The sequence below is a fragment of the Populus nigra genome, chromosome 5, assembly GCF_951802175.1.
Source record: "Populus nigra chromosome 5, ddPopNigr1.1, whole genome shotgun sequence".
Lineage (NCBI taxonomy): Eukaryota > Viridiplantae > Streptophyta > Magnoliopsida > Malpighiales > Salicaceae > Populus > Populus nigra.
The window spans coordinates 15016435-15033830 of record NC_084856.1 but is presented as its reverse complement, the minus strand read 5'-3'; the positions used below and the strand labels follow the sequence as shown (position 1 = coordinate 15033830).

Below are 17396 nucleotides of genomic sequence, written 5' to 3'. Positions count from 1 at the left end.
CTAGCATGTGATGCTAGGAACGTGTAATTAACTATTGAGCTCATTAATTAAATGGGCATTAACTCCCATAAAAGATAACTATGCGGAGGGAGAAGACACTAACAATGAAGTAAAAAATACATATAACTAGAGCAGATCAAACAAACACCAGCACCAGGTTTTGGATTACCTGGAAGTTCTGGTTGTTGACATAAGCAAAAACTCAAAAAATCAATACTTTGTACTCTTAAATCCAACAATAAATATTATATAATCACAAGCAAGACTAATTCATTAGAAACAAAAACACTTTTACAAGGGACAGAAAAAAGAAACCAATCAAATAATTTATTACTTTGAAATTTTAAAATGGAGATACATGGCCTTCAAGTATAAATAGTTCAGCTCTCTTGTTGTTGTTGTTGTTGTTGTTGTTTTTGATGATTTAAGACCTGCTCCAACTTGAATCCATCTTTTTTGACACAATATTTAACTTTGCATGAGAATGAAGAGAGCAATGGAAAGAGAGACTAGAAAAACAGGTCACAGGAGAGAAGGGGAGGGATAATGAATACAAAATTGATAGAATAATAGAACAAGAATCCCAGATAATGGTGTGCACTCAACCTGTTTAAGTAATAACTAGGAGGGTTAATGAATTACCAAATCTCCTAGGGTCATAAAATCTTAAATACTCAACGATCACAGGTTGATAATGTCACCGGTTATATTATATATATCCCATTACCTCCTGTCTATAAAATTGATGATGTCACAGCTTGTCTGAGGAACTTCAAATAATTGAAACGTGTTTGATTTAATTGATGGAAGCATATAAAAGTTAATAATCAGGTTGAATTTTCCCCTTTTTTTTATAGAAATAAAAATTAGCATTGCCCATCTTCAAGGATCAATTGGCAAAAAAAAAAAGAAAAAAAAAAAGAGAGGAACAATCGTATGAAATTGTCTGAAAATGAAGTAGATAATACCATTTGACTTTTCAACGCAAACACACGCATGGAGAGAAAAAGGGGTTATCTCTCTCTAGTCTCTTCTAAAGTGGCAAGTTATCATTAATCAAAGCCATTTTATAGTTACGTAAACCAAGCCTGCTATGCCTTCTTAGTTCTCGAGGATTAGCATGGGATATATGTCCCAGAATTAGCGTAGATTGTGTATTTTAAAGAGTTTTTTAAAAAATATATATATTAAAATATTATTATTTTTTAAAAAATATTATTTTTATTAATATTATCATATCAAAACAATATATAAAGTATAAACACTAAAAAATATGAATTTTTAGACTAGGACCAAGCTACATTTGTCCGATTTATGATTAACCATGAACACTCTTTTTCTACATCGGCTTTCGAGCACATCTTACAAAGAACATTTAGAGGTCAAGAAACCAATAAGAGGTTATCTCTCCGATCATTACATTAATCAATTCACCATGACCAGTTACAATTTTTTTCAAAATTAGATCCTGCTACAACCTTTACATCTTCTATTCATCATGGCCAGCACAAACACAGCATCAAAAGAAAAGAAAAGGGATAAAAACATAAACAGCATCAAATACAGCCACATTCCCACATAAAAAATTTCAGTACATAACCATGTCCATGATGGGTTGATTCACATGGGAATTAGCATTATTCCATGGATTCATGAAAAAACCATCACCAATCTGATGGCTAGTCGCAGAAACAGAGGCAACAGCATCCTCGGGTTCAAAAAGACCATCGCTAAAGTTGGCATATTCAATAATTTCATTGAGAGAGTCCAATCTGTGGGTAAGCTCAGCCATTTGGGCTCTGAGGATAGAGTTCTCGGCTTCAATATTCATGTAAAGCTGAGAGATAACATTCATCCTTGTCAGGATCTCATTATTTTCTCTCGCGAGCTGACGAAGTTGTCCCGTGAGGTTATCCAGGTGTTTCTGTTTCCTCATTCTGGATCTTCTTGCAGATTCTCTATTGGATAGCATCCTTTTACGCTTCCTTAGGTCCATAATCTGCTGCGGACCCTCTTCAGAACTTGAGTTCCTCAACATGGCTGTTGACCCTGAAGATGCCGCACTAGAAGAGGCCATTATATTTTTCCCTTAACAAATAAAAATAGTTCTAACAATAACAAGAAGAACAACAATATTGTAATTAACCCTGGACTATGCTTGATAAAAGAGAAAGCTAGCACAAGACCAAGAAGATGACTATTTTCAAGTTGATTAAGATGCTAATGGAAGATGGTTATATAGGGATTCAGAAGGGGTGATAGAGTTCATGAGAAAACGTAGAACCAGTAGAGGAAAACAACAGAGAAAGATTGAACAAGGTGAGTCCTGCGTCTACGAGTAGAGTTTATCGTAAAACCAGAGAGGAGGATTTCACAGAGGACAGGAGTCATGAATACTTTGTATTCTCAAACATCAAGAAACAGATGTGTTTAGCATCAAAATAAAACAGTACATAAAACAAGAGAAAAATCAAAGAAATGTTGGAGACAAGCACAGATTTTGTGTATTTTGTGAAGAAGCCGGTTTTTCTTCTTCTTTTTTGTGTGCGCGTGCGTGTGAGAGCGCAAAGCAGAGGCTTTATAACCTTATCAGGATCATCTAGAAGGGATGATGTATGAGTACGGAGAGAAAAGAAGGCTTCGGATTTTAAAACAAGGGAGATGAGGATAAGAAGGAAAAGAGGAGGTTTCTGGGGGTACTGGTAATGGAATTTATAAACTGAATTGTACTTGGAAGAAATTATCTCAATTATTCAGGGCATGTCCGTCAGTGTTTGGTTGGTTTCTTTTTAAAATGTTTTTTTTAATATATTTAAATAATATCTTTTAATTTTAAAAAAACTAATTTTAACATTATCATATAAAAATAATTTAAAAATATATAAAAAAATTTAAATTTTATTAAAACTTAAGTGTAAACACAGCTCTCTGGGAACGAAAGAAAGAAAATTGAGCAGGAGTGGTGGGGTCTTCGTCTTGCATTGCATCGCATGTTCACGCGCACGCGCGAAATTAAAGATAATTACAGGGTAACAATTTTGATCAGTTGAAGTCAATCATTAAAGATTATTTAAAAGCTTATAATTTATTTAAGGATGATAAACATAATTTATTTTAAAGATCCGTGAACATTGAATTTCAAAGATTATGATTTGTTGGATAGTTGTGTGAGTGTTTATCGATGATTCTCCTCAATTTTTTGAATAAATCTTGTGTAAAATTTACTAATTGTTTAGCAACACAGCTGGTTGTGTATTTGTTACAAATTTTATTTTATTTTTTTTTGTTTAAAATTAGTGTTTTTTTATGTTTTTATATTGTTTTTTAAAATTTAATTTTTTAAAAAATATATTTTTTTAATTTATTTTTAAATAAAAAATATTTTTTAAAATAATCTATTACCTTAATAAAAGCGGTTAGTTTTACTTCTGAATTAAATTAATTGTGCTTGTTTATTTACTCTTAATTAATATTTTAATTACAATCTTTATTTCTAAATACAATGAAGTGATTTTTTTTAGTTAATGTTAGTGTTTGTTCTACTTGTATATATTTTGATTAATTTTATAAGTTTTAAAATTAATAATTATATAAATTTTAAATGATTTTAGATTTATGAAACTCAAATCGTTAAATTAAAAAAAATTAATCTAGAGACTGGTCACCGCACATGTTTAAATGAATTCATTTTATTGGAGGAAGAGGGAGCTGTGAGTACAGTAATGTATCGTGTGCAATCTCTTAGCCGTACAGCGGCACATGCATGGTGTCAGACCTCCCAGTACTAGTGCTGTCCTTCACTTTTTTGAAGAAAAAAAGATAGGCAACTTGCAGCGACCGCCTGCGGGATATTTTGGCTGTTTTTTATGGTGCGGTGGTAGTAGTTATACTTTATATTATAAAGATATATTAAAATAATATTTTAAAAAATAATATATTTTTATATTACTATATAAAAAATTTAAAAAAACTAATTTAAAATAGAAAAAATATAAATTTTTAGAAAACATGAATTTAAATATGTTCCAAATAGCATCTCTGCTCGTGGACACCGTTTTTTCAACTTGCGTGGATCCATTTGAGATGCGTATATGATTTGGTGGGCAATAGCCATTGTTTTTTTTTTTAATTATATTTTTTAAAAGAATTTTTTTAAAAAAAAATAAAATGTAAAAACAAATTAGTTATAGTTACTGGAACTGAAACCAACTGGCTGGTTCAATTCGGAAACAGCTGAATCGGACACTGATTAAACAAGTTTAGTTTTTATAAAAGTAAGGAAATCAAAGGATCTGGCAAAAACTATTTGAACAGGCTGGGTTTTTTAAAATACCAGTTGAACCACCCGCAACCAGCTCTAATAAATATTTCACTTTTTCTTAAAAAAATTCTATTCATTTATTTTTTACAAATATAAATAATTATCACTACAAATGATTTTTTACTCCGTTTAATATGATGTAAATTTAATATTAATATATCATGAAATTTATAAATAATCAAAGAGAACAAATTATTTTCAAATTGCCATAATCTTTTATAATATATTTTTCGTAGTTATGTTATTTTATATAGATTAAAGATTTAAAAATAATAATAAGATTAAATTCACCAATGTTCCTTGGGTCTTGTGACTTGGTGTTTGATTCCAAACCTTGGTGATGATAGAATGTTTGGGAATATATTTTTTTGGTGGTTGGATAATGAGCTTGATCAAATTTTCATGTGATTAGATCTATTCTTTATAGTAAAGAAACGTGATAGCTTAGAGTAGAAATCCTAACACTCACAAAACAAATTATTTTTAGGTGGATTTGTGGATTCTCGAACGGTTAATTTGATATCTTTAGAGAAGAAAAATATAATAAATATATAAATGAGCATTAAATTTTAAAAATAAAGTTTTTTATTCTTATTTTGTTATGAAATGAATGTCGTGTAAAAAAATAGTGTGTATGTTGAGAATGAAAAAGATGTGAATTATTTACCTATGTGATTCATAAGTATTTATATCTCATGAACCTTATCTTTTTATTTGAAGGAGAGGGGTAAAGAGTCATCTTATCATTGTAATATTAATAAAAGATAAATATACCTCACACAAATATTAATAAGAAACAAATTTCTTTGAAATAAACATAATGTGAGACAAATATCTCTTATATATATATATATTAATAAGATGAAAATATGGTAGAATATAAGAAACTCTTGTACACATAGGGATGCATATTGAATAGGATTCAGTAAAAAGGGATGGAGTTTGACAAAAATAAAATAAAATTCAAGGGAATAAGTAATGGGGCTAGGCCACAAAACCAATCTCTAAAGGAGTTAGGACCTGAATGGGTCTGAGAACGTTGGGAAACATGCATGGATTTAAGCGCAAAGCCTAAGCCCATGAAGGGTTGGGCGGGCACCCAACTCCTATGCTCTGGCATAACATTCGAGCCCATGAGAGCACTGGGAATCCACCCAACTCCTGGGCTCGAGTATGTTGTCCAAATAATCAATAAATATGTTAATAAGAAGATTGAAATTAGATTTGATAAATATATTTTACTTTTTTATTTCAAACATCGCTTCCTTTTATCATAAAATTGTGCTCCTAATAAAAAAACTAATTCAATGTAATTCTAGATTTTTTTTAATTAGCACAAGAAAGAAAAGAAAAGAAAATAAAGGCAAAGATTAGATAAAATTAACAGTCATGCGTAATACCATAATAAAAGTGATTTTTTCTTTTTCCTTTACAATTTTAACAATTCAATATATTCTCATGTTAGTTTTTATATATTAAAATCACAGTTATTAAATCAAATTCAGAGTAGGATAAATTAATTTAAATTAACTTAAAAATCTATATTTTTTTTTTATAAAAAATCAGAACAACCGTTGTTCGAGAAATTTTTTATAAAAACATAAATAAATTTTTAATAATGTTATACCAAGTCAATTAATTCCTATGCTTTTTTATGAAATTTGAATAACTCCAAATTTCAAGTTGACTGGCACATACTGCTCTAAATTTAATAAGTAGATATTTTCAATGATTCTAAATAAATACCAATTGACACTTGAAATATATATATTTTCTTATAATCTCTTCTAAAATTATAATAATATGAAAAGCACAATTACTTATTACTATCCAGCTAAAGCTTTAAAATATATATTTAATTAAAATTGGGGTTGAAATTAAAATTAAATAAAAAATAATTTAATATATGCAAACTCTTAAAAGGCACAAAGAAGATATCAATTCCCAGCTCTATCCCACGCTCCCACCTACGGGGCGACTGGACTTCAACTTCGTACCCGTACCTTAAAAAAACCAACTAAAAGAAAAAACAAAAGGAAGCGGACCCACTTCAATCTGACGGCTCAAAACACTCAAAAAAATATCTTTTTTTTCTTTCAAAATTTTATTCAAACCCTACTTTTTTTATGTATTTTTTCTCATTTTTTTTTATTTAAATTTTGATTAAAACACTCCCTATTACAATTAAATAAAAAATAAATTTCAATTATTAAACTTGATAAAGGCTTTAGCATACGTCACGGATTAGACAAATTAACCTGATTTGATCCCAATCAGTTCAAAATATCATTGTCCTAATATTTTTTTACAAAGAAAATGTTGGATCAAGTTTGCTGTAATTTTCTTTTTGAAAAAGCAGACTGAGTTTTGTTTTGATCAATCGGGTCAATATTAATATCATCATTTTAATATTTATAAAAAAATAAAATAATAGTGTATATAATTGTTTTTTTATTTAAATATAGTTTTGATCAATTCAGCCAATTCATAGTTAAACCTAATAAATGAAATGGATCGTATTAGTTCAACTACCATACGGTTTAAATGACCATTTAAATTGATTAAAAAATTAGCATTATGATATTATTGAAATTTACTGAGGCACATCAGCCTTATTTCAAGTATTCATTTGAAAAATGCGCTGATAGTTGTTAAACATTTTTTTATGTAATTTTTTAAAAAATTTAAGATGCAGGGTAGGTAACCGGTTAAGAAAATAAACTACTTGGCTTTGGTGTTTTTCTTTCTTATTTACTATGAACTCCCTTTTGTTTTTGGTATTTTGTTTTGTTTTCATCACTGTAGTTTTTGTTTTTCAATTCAGTCCTTCAACACTCTTCTTGATTGATAATTGACTTTATAGTTTGATTCAAATAGTTTATTATCAGGTTTCTGCAGTGTCAAATAAACATGGTTGGGGCTGGATTTGAAAAAAATAGTTTTGATTTTTCATTTGATAAATGATTGGAAATAAAAGGACTGGAATTGAGCTTGAGAAAAAGAAAACCCCTTCTTTGTAACAAAAAGAAAACCAGGCACGAAAATCCAAAAAGGAGAGACTTTAGCTTTGTCCGTCAAAAGATTATGCCTATTATTATTTACAAAAAATAAGCTCACGGGAACGCTGCTGACACCTCGAAATCTATCCCCGCGGCTAACAGTGTACAACAATCTTGCTTATTTTTATATTTTAAAAGTATTTATAAAATTTTTTTAAATTTAAAATTTTTTATTTAAATTAATATATTTTTAGTGTTTTTTTGATAATTTTAATATGCTATTATTAAAAATAATTTTTAACAAGTAAAAAAATATTTTTTTTAGTAAAAAACACTTTAAAAAACATTCACATTTTCAAACACTTTTTTTTTTTATTATTATCGTGGGGTGTCCAAGCCAGCTTGCGCGCACCACAACTATTCCCCACGGCCCACTGAATATCCTGCAAGCCCAGTGAGCAGGTAAGGCACCGCGGGGGTGAAGGCGTGCACATAGAGGATCGAACTCGGGACGGGGACGGAACAAGTCACACGGTTGACCACTGAGCTAGACCCTGAGTGCTCATTTTCAAACACTTTTTTTTTTATTTTTTATAGGTAGTGGAGTATCTAGTTGGAGATTAATTCAATAATAGAAATAAATAAATTAATAATATAGGTGAGATTTTCCAATTACATTAATTAATTAATTAATGGGTGCTATTAGGAAATATGTTGAGAAAACCCTTATAAATCTCAATTTTCTTAATCCAATCACATTAAAAGACTTTCCATTGCATAATTAAATGAAAAGTTCCGAATTAAAATTCTTATTAAAGCAGCCCTCCAACTTTGAGTCTTGTCATTTTCCACGTTAGCAAATATCACACAAAAAAAAAAAAAACAAGGGAAGGTAGTGAATTTGTCCATCGAGCATCCTGAGCCGTGTATTAGTATGATTTATTTTAAAAAGCAGTAACGATTATTATTTTTAAATATTTTTTATTTAAAAATATACTAAAATAATATTTTTTTATTTTTTGATATTAACACATTAAAAAAATAATATAAAAGTAAAAAAAATAATTTTTTTTAAAACACAGAAACACCCTAGAAATCTTTCTCATTTCACTAGAGTGTTAGGTGGAAAAAACACTCTCACAACAACTTGTTCTTGTTCTTAGAGTATTAAACAAGAATATATTTTTTTTTCCCGTCATAATTGTTTCAAAATCCCCTGACTCTTGCCCGTCAACTTGCAAGCAAATTTCCTGAATTTAATGGATGGTTTTTCTAGTACGGCGGCTCCCATCCAGCCATCCACTTGAGCTCTACTTGCGTGACGTGAGCTAATCAAATTGCCCTTTTGTTTTTTCTTCGCAGTCGCTTTTATTCTCAAGAATGCTTTTATTTTGAAAAAAATATTAAATTAATATTTTTTTTATATAATTTTAACATATTAATATTAAAAATAAAAAATATTTTAATGTTGGATGGGGGTTAGGTTTTACTTTTTGATGCTGTCCTTGACTCTTTGTAGTGGCGAAGGTAGGAATTGAGCTTTTTGTGCTTTATAGAGTAGGGACTCTCTAGTTGAATTAGAATGCTGGTGCTGGAGGGCTAAAATCATTCCAAGATGTTAATGGATAAAGTCAAATTCTCATTGATTATTAGGGCAATAATATATACCAAAATATTAAAAACGTATCAAACTTTAGGAATTAGATTGAGAAAAGTTTTAGTTTAGGGACCCAATTGAGAATTGGAGGATAGAAGGGGGGCTAATTTGAGATTTCCCTTGTCCTCCTGCTTAACCACAGAAGGTGAAACTCATAGCACAAAATTTGTTTTTTTAAAGGAGTTATTAATTCTAACACTTTATCTTTTAGGTTTAGTGGGCGAGTTCATGACTTTTGAACCATAGAGTATGGGATAATGTTTTCCTATTAAATAATTATAATAAAAAAAAATTATATTTGTTAGGACTTGAATATTGCTTTATTAAAGTAAGCTGTATAATACACAATTAATAAGTTCATTAATATATTTTTTTAGGAAAATTGATTATTAGGATTGCACCCCAGTTTGATTTGAGTTCAATTCCATGGGGAGCTGGAACGAATGACCAACCCTCCATGATGTATGAGCTGAACATGGATTATGACTTGACCTGGAAGCCAAACGCGGGTGAATAGTATGTTCATTTTTGCTGCAGAAACAGTGTTTTTAAAATTTTTACTTTTTTTACTTGAAATTAATTTTTCTTGTATTTTTGAATCGTGTTTTTTTATGTGCATATTAAAAGTAAATTTTAAAAAATAAAATAAATTATTTTAATATATTTTTAAATAAAAAATACTTTAAAAAACAACTATTATCATATATTGTGTTAAATTTAACTCATATTAAGGCTTTTCTGCAATGATTTAGAAGGGACGACTATTCCCTGATATTGCAAAACCAAGGGAATAGAGATTCAAGTAAGATTTGATGGGAGAAGTGATTTAGTTTGAATGCATGCATGAACAGCATAAAAAACTCGATTATGCTTGCAAACCTTGATCGAGTTTTTATCCAAAAAGACTCCAGGTTTATGCTTCATCGATGGCTAGTTGCCAAAGGAACACATGTATAATAATATTTCCAGACTGAGGCCTAGTATTTCTAATTAAAGGGTAGCTTTATGTAGGCCTCAGGCTTAAGGGACACAAGTAAACTGCCCAAGAGTCTCTCCATGTGTAGACACCCGCAGATCAGTTCAAACTGCCCACTCACAAGTCCATTTCAGTTTGTTGGCATTTCAGCTTTTCAAGATTTGTGATGCAAAGCTAGTTTTTGAAAAGAAAGGTGAGCCGAATTCGTTATGTTTGACGTTTTCCTGAGTACTCAAACAAGAAATAGCACCTTTCCAAATGTTACAAGATCAGAATTTGTGTTTAGAAGCGTGCCTTAATCACACTTTAGCGTTTTAAACAATTCCATCATTTCATAAGAACGTGCAGGACCAAGTGATGGTTGTCCATTAAAATGGGTTGCTTCTAGTGCTGCAAGAGGTTGGCTTTCATTTTCACGTGCAGCATACCGAATTACGAACTGAAAGAAAATTGTTTTGGGAGCAGGGAAGAAGATGAAGATGAATGGTAAAAATAAAGGATATTACAAGTCAGAAGGTGAAAACTATGAAACCTGACGGTCCTCGTCACCAGTTCTATACAGACATAAAAATATTGATGCATCAACATTATCGTATCATTCCAAATCAAGATGTCTACATTGCTAGATATCTTTTATAGATCACAATAAATGATGGCATGCCAATTTACAATTTACAGGATGCCATAGTCCGGCTCAGAAACTCAAAACTAATAAACAAAATGTCCAAACAAAATCTTGGTAAATATCACGTACATTCTCTCAACGCCATGCTTCCAAGTGGAAATATTTAACTGATCTCACAGACACACTAGAAAAAGGATTTTGAAACATAATCTATCTACGAGCTAACACAGCTTCAGGGTGGTAATGAAGCATCTCATCCCATATCATCTCCCTAATCATATGTTCCCCAAGATTCTCATCTATGTCAAGATTGATAGGAACCTGTGCTGGTGGGTCGCGTCTTGGATCATACAGCCCTGATATGTAAGGGTGTAGAAGTGCTTCTGTCACTGTAATTCTCTTGCTAGGATCAAACACCAGCATCCTTTGCAACAAGTCTATGGCCAAAGGATCAGCATGAGGGTACAGGTGTGAGAGATGGGTTCCCCTTGTATAAGGAAGTGTTTTGATGTACCTCCTGGCTTTTGGGTTGTCAATGAACTCAAGATCAGTATCATTTTGGCTCCCGAGGACACTGATAATTAGCTTCAGCTGGTTCAGACACTCTGTTCCAGGGAATATAGGTTTGCGGCCAAGAATCTCAGCAAAGATACATCCGACAGACCAGACATCAATGGAGGTTCCATAATTGTCACAGCAGAGTAGCAGCTCAGGTGCACGATACCATCGGGTAACAACATACTCAGTCATGAACTGTTCATTGCCTCTGCTTGTTCGTGCCAGCCCAAAATCACATATCTTCAGGTCGCAGTTAGCATTGACAAGGAGATTTCCAGGCTTCAGGTCCCGATGAAGAATGTTTGCTGAGTGGAGATAATTCAGCCCACGTAGCAACTAAAATATTTTATGAAGATTAGATGCTAGCAGAACAATATTGAGAAGAAAAAAAAAATTGATTGAAAATTAACTAGTGGTATGCATGGCATCGCATCTGATCATTATTCCAGATTATTATCACTGGTTATGCTATGTCAAAGCACAACTATCAAGTTTAATCAAAAAGGAACATAAGCCATTGCCATTGTTTTGCCAAATTCATCAATATCTTGGCACAGTTTTGTGATTTGTTCATTAACAAATAAGTAACTCATTTGAGTTTGCAGCCAGAGAAGCCAGCAGGGAATGCTGAATGCAAGGCATTTCTTACTCGCAAAGAGAGCAAAACATGGGAATCACAGAAGGCCCTTGTTTTACTGTAAAATAAAGAGAATACCCTCACATCCTGCCTTGGCACCCAGTGAGTGTGAGTAAACATGAATCACAAAACTCTGCAGCATGGAAGATTTAAATCAATTTTGCTTGAACCATAGCTCCTCTCTCAAACTTTCATAAGATGATGAATCCAGTCACAACTATTATCACCGCCTCTAAATATTCTAACTATTCACAATTTTTCTTGTGGATTCAAGTTTTTAACGGGCATGACACAGAGTAAACCAGAAAATCAAAGGACTGAAACTACAGATACTAAATATTATAGATGAGTGGTCATTTATAGGTTTAAGTAAATTTGGTGGGTTGCATACCCCGCGAAATGGAGAATCAAAATCCATGATTAATGTCGACACCTTGGAACGCTGAGCATGACTCATCTAACAAGGCCAGTGAATTGTTATGACACCTTAAAAAGCTGGGTCTGATAATGCCCCATGGTGTTAACCAAGATTAACACGTGGTAACAAAGAATGTATGAGCATGCACTTTCTTCCGAAGTCTGACATCTATTGACTGGGGTGGAGTTTTACAATTTAAAGACATGTAGATACAGCTCATAGACCAAAACTACCAAATATAACTACTATAGAATGGTCAGCTTCAGCTTAATCATTTTTCTCTGTGAACCATAAAATCATAATTGTTCACAATTGGTATGATTTCTTCTTAAATAAATTTCACTTTGTAACCATCTAATACTGTTTTCACTAAAATATTAATCACCATCTCCTGGCACAACATGAAATTACAACATATGATTACAGAGATAAAATGCTGCCATAATTCCCAGTGAGAACACTTTCCGTCAGATAGACTGTGCATATTAGCATGAAATTGACATCACAAGACGGGCTGAAAGAATGAGAAACTTTTATACTACTACCACTTGAGAGATAGAGTATTTACCTGAAATATAAAATACTTGCAATGATCACTGGAAAGTGGTTGTGAGGACTTGATAATCTGATGCAAATCTGTATCCATGAGCTCATAAACCAAATACACATCCTTGAAACTTGTCCTATGAATAGGCATCAAAACATCCTTCAGAGCAATTACATTCTCATGCCGGATATGTCTAAGAAGCTTCAACTCTCTCAGAGTCCTCAAAGCATCAATCTTGTTCTCAAACACATTATTGATTTTCTTGATGGCAACTTTCTCATTTGTTTCCCGATTAATCGAAGAGCAAACAACACCATAAGCCCCTTTACCTATAGGCTTAATTGGAACATACTTTGAATCAAGCTCAAATACAGTGTGCCACATTGAGTAATATTGCTTCCCGCTTGGCCTAATGCCATTAGGAGGCTCCACCAAAGTTGCCATTTCCCTGCAAATTGTCATTAAAAACTCTTAAAACTCTACAAAATCTCATCAACATTCACATAAAAGGAAAACCGATTCACTCACTTACCAATTAAAGCAAGACATCTAATCAAATAAACAACTTGAAAAAAATTAAAGGCACAAGAGCCCGAAAATGATCCAAAACGAGCCATAGCAAATATACAAACAAAGGCTTAAGAAAGGATGTGGAGTTGATACTTGCCGCAATCTTTGATCTTTTGAGATCACCTGGTTGCTTGTAATGTTATTCTCTGTGTCAAAACTTCTTTACTTGCTAAAAATTTAATAAAAAAAGAATAGAGCTCCCACTTTTAACTGATTCCTCCAAGAAAAAAATAATAAGGAAAGCAAATTCCAAAAGCAGCAAAGTCTTAAAACTTCCACCTCCAATTCTTGCTTAATCCCTCAAATAAACAAAACCCACCAAATCCTCCTCCAAAATCAAGCCAAGAATCACATGATCACAATCTAACCAAAACCCCAAAATCCTTTCTTTTTTTCCCTCTACACACAACCAAATCTCAAAACTCTCAAAACCCAGAAACCAATCTGCCTTCAAATAAGAAGCCTTTAAAGAAAAGCAAAATATTTTCCATAATTCACCAGGATTGGAGCTGGAGATCTTATCTATATAGTGAAAGTGATAAAAACTGATCTGATCTAACAGGCTTTTGTTGGATACTCTATCTTGTCAGGATTAGACCAAGGGGGAAGGGCAGTGGTGAAAGACGTGAGGTGACACACAAAAAAGACAGCGACAACGTAATTTGCTTTGGGTTTTAGGAAACTTCACCTCTCCCTTCATGCACTAACAAATATGCAGATATATTTGCGATCAGTTGACGGCTTAAGTTTGGCTATGGCTCCGGCTATGGCTCCTCCGTGTCTTTTCTATTTTATATTGGAATTTGGAAAAGAAAGACTAGGTCTAAAGGGTAACGTCTAAATTTATTTTCATTTGACAACAAGTTTCCCAAATTTGTTTTACGAAGAGTTGAGAGATTTTATAATACTTGTAATGTGAGTATCATCTAAATAATTATAGTTTTATATTAATCCATTTACTTTTTTCTGTTTAAATACGTCATAGAGATTTAAGATGTATTTATTTTTATTTTTATTTTTGTGTTTGTTATGGAAAAGAACCCTTAAAAGTAAAAATAGTAAATTTATGCTTTTAATATTGTGTTTTTCTGCTTGCAAAAATAAAAATATACCTAATAAGATTTTGTTTCTTATGTACTTTGAATTCTAGTGACTAATTTACTTTTTAACCATAAAATTGACATTTTAAGATCAAGATTTTGACTTTAAATTAGATAATTCTTTCATTAAAAAATTAACTAGGAGTTCATTTATATATTATAATTTCATCGAAATATAAAAAAATATCCCTATTATAAAATTAAATAGAATTAACTTTTTAATGAGATTTATTTCAGTTATTTTTATTTTAATCAACATCAAGAGTATAAATCTTAAATTTTAATTATCCGAATATTATTTTGAATTTTGTACAAGAAAGTAAATTCTAAAATACATTAAAATCCAATATGTTTCTCGTTTAGAAAATGATAAAAATACTAGGGAACCATCACAAATACATTTTTCTTTCACTAGGAGCAACATCTTATTTCAATTGGTCAAAAGGGAAATTTGAGGAAAATGACAAAGAAATATTAAGCTGAAGTAAGCTGGTGAGTGAGCCAAGCTTAAGAACCCAAAATATATACAATATAGCTCATGGCCGAAAGGGCTCTCATAGGGACAGGACAGGCATGGTTTTGAACGTGGAAGATATGCCTTTGCTTTTCGTTTAATCAATCACATGATTAAAATTTAAAAATTGTGAATTTTCACAGATTAAATAACTCTTTTTTTTTTTCTCTTTTTTATCCTATTACGACTCTCCTCTCCTGTTTTGTGTGCATAAGTAAACGTCTCTAGCCACCACGTGGAAAGCAGCCAGTGTAGCCGGCTGGCTTTCCTTAATTTGCCAAAATGACCCAACTCCAGCATTTTATTCCCTTTTCCAATCTAATAATGGATTGGATTGGATTGATTAGGCAATTATTATCTAAAATGCAAATAAAAAGTGAAATGACAAAGTAAGAAGTTTTGGAAAAATAGTATACTTTTAGATGCAGCGATGGGGTACATTGAAAAAAATTTAATTGATGCGGTGATTTATTTAAATTTATAACTAATTGGTCGATTATTTCATTAAACCGTTCAACTACTTCATAAGAAAAATCATATAATTATCAAAACCAGGATTTCAAGATGAGATTTTTAAAATTTAAAGATTTGACAATCGGAATAGTAATAAGAGAAATGGCCTCTAGAAACTCTTGTAAATATTTGAATGCGATTTAACGGTCGGATAAAAAGTTGTGGTCCTTTTTAACCATAATTCTGGTTTGACGTGATCAGACCTTTTTCTAAGCTTAAACTTGTCCCATTAGTCCATAAATGCATATGTTAGGCTATTCATGTAATTTGTCAGGAGTAAATCTTCATATAGTTATGACAGATCTACACCTGACTTTTCAGAATCATTTGTGAAAATTATTGTGTGAACAATAACTTTTAAAATTTGTTTTTAACCTACAAGTTGGACAAAATGTATATTATTACTTACACAAAATATTTGAAAGAAAAAATTCATAAAATTATGATTTTTATGTCAAACGATCGACAAGTTATACAATTGTATCCAACCAGCCTACCAGTTGGTAGCTGTCACATTTCAAAAGCGCGACATGTTTAAATGTTGCTATTTTGAAGTGTGACAAGGCTTAAGAATAGCAATAATTAGTAAATATTGTGTTTTAAAAGCACGATACGGTGAAAATATGCTATTTCACTAAATTATTTTCACAGTTTGCCAAAACTTTTAATTTACCATGCTAATTTTAAAAATGATTAGATTCATTGGGTTCAAAGTTACCATTACAAATGTTTTGTGTCGTCTTCAAAGGGCATATAAGTATGTTTGATATTATGATGCAAACATAGTTTTTAAAAGTATATTTCACTTGAAATTAAATATACTAAAATGATTTTTTTAGATGTTTTTTTAATTCTTTACATTAATATATCAAAACAATTAAAAAATTATGAATTCTCAATTTTAATAATTATTATCATATTTGCGCATTTGTTTTATAAATTTGTAGACTACTAAATTTTACTTTTTGTCACATTATTGTTATTATTATTATTATTGTTATTTGATTCAACATCTTTTCGACACACTTTCTACTATTAGTTAAGCATAATTAATTTGATTAAAAGATAAGATATTAATATTGATGGAATTTATTATACATGGAATATATGGTAGCATCCTTTTTCTTCCATCCCTCTGTTTGTTTGTTGTTTTAAATCCATTCCTATCTTGTCTGATTGGGCGATTTAGTCTCCAGTGCAGTTCGTCGAGGCTGCTGCTCTCAAGAAAAGAGAAACGAAAAGAAGAACACGACAATGTTTAGCTCTGAAAAATCAGAAGTCGATTTTAGGTTTGGTAATGGCGGAATTCGGTGGGAGTGGGTGACGTGGATTGTCCATGTACAATGTTTAGGAATAAAACATTAAAACCAGCAAACTACCCGTGCTAGAATAAGGTGGGATCAAAACACTTTTAATGTAGAACAATAATGTCCAGCCTCTGATTAATTTCTTGGTATTATTATTAAACATGTTCTCGTGAGTTCAACTTTAAAATATTTGAACCACCTTCTTGTTTAATTTGAATATTAAATTAAATTGTAGGAGAATTATTTTGATATGGTTCAGTTGACTTGATAAATTATATAGTACTCTAGATAATCGGTAAAAACATGTTTTGATTTTTTTTTTTATATTTTTAGATGTTTTTATAGTAAAACCCCACCACTATATTAAACTTCTCTTATTAAATGAATCCTTTCACACCAAGAACGATGGGTTTTGTAAATGAAAAATGACCAAACTAACTATTTTATCTGTTATCTTTGTTTTTTTCAGGTGATTTTCTCTTCTATCTCAAAGCTGAAAAATAAAAAAAATAAAATTTTGAATCAAAATGAAAATTATTTAGAATTTGATATTGGACAAATATTTTCTTTATATTTTATATTTTGGTTATTTTTCTTTTAATTTAACAGTTTGCTATTGTTTTAAAACTAATTTCATATAATTACGCTATAAAA

The 17396-nt window shown here is 31.1% G+C and overlaps 2 protein-coding genes across 5 annotated transcripts; both read right to left on the bottom strand.

Moving 5' to 3' along the window:
• Window positions 1-1374: 1374 nt before the first annotated feature.
• Window positions 1375-2694, bottom strand: LOC133693524 (bZIP transcription factor 11-like). The gene has a single exon (XM_062114749.1). It carries the CDS (start codon window positions 2075-2077, stop codon window positions 1589-1591), a length of 489 nt encoding a protein of 162 aa, XP_061970733.1. The 5' UTR covers window positions 2078-2694; the 3' UTR covers window positions 1375-1588.
• A 7832-nt stretch (window positions 2695-10526) lies between these two features.
• LOC133695106 (mitogen-activated protein kinase 7) lies at window positions 10527-14120 on the bottom strand. Of its 4 annotated transcripts, none has more exons than XM_062116922.1 (3): window positions 13997-14120; window positions 12760-13186; window positions 10527-11472 (listed from the first exon to the last, which is right to left on the bottom strand). In XM_062116922.1, exons 2-3 carry the CDS (start codon window positions 13180-13182, stop codon window positions 10789-10791), a joined length of 1107 nt encoding a protein of 368 aa, XP_061972906.1. In that variant the 5' UTR covers window positions 13183-13186; window positions 13997-14120; the 3' UTR covers window positions 10527-10788. The 4 variants fall into 4 exon arrangements, with proteins under 4 accessions (XP_061972906.1, XP_061972905.1, XP_061972904.1 ...); XM_062116921.1 differs by lacking the exon at window positions 13997-14120 and adding an exon at window positions 13402-13990; XM_062116920.1 differs by lacking the exon at window positions 13997-14120 and adding an exon at window positions 13406-13990.
• Between the last annotated feature and the right edge of the window lie 3276 nt (window positions 14121-17396).

Excerpts from the sequence above, each read along its gene's own strand:
- LOC133693524 (XM_062114749.1), bottom strand. The coding sequence starts at position 2,077 with ATGGCCTCTTCTAGTGCGGCATCTTCAGGGTCAACAGCCATGTTGAGG.
- LOC133695106 (XM_062116917.1), bottom strand. Across the intron at positions 11,473-12,759 it reads GCAAGTATTTTATATTTCAG|TTGCTACGTGGGCTGAATTA; the intron begins GTAAATACTCTA and ends AAAATATTTTAG.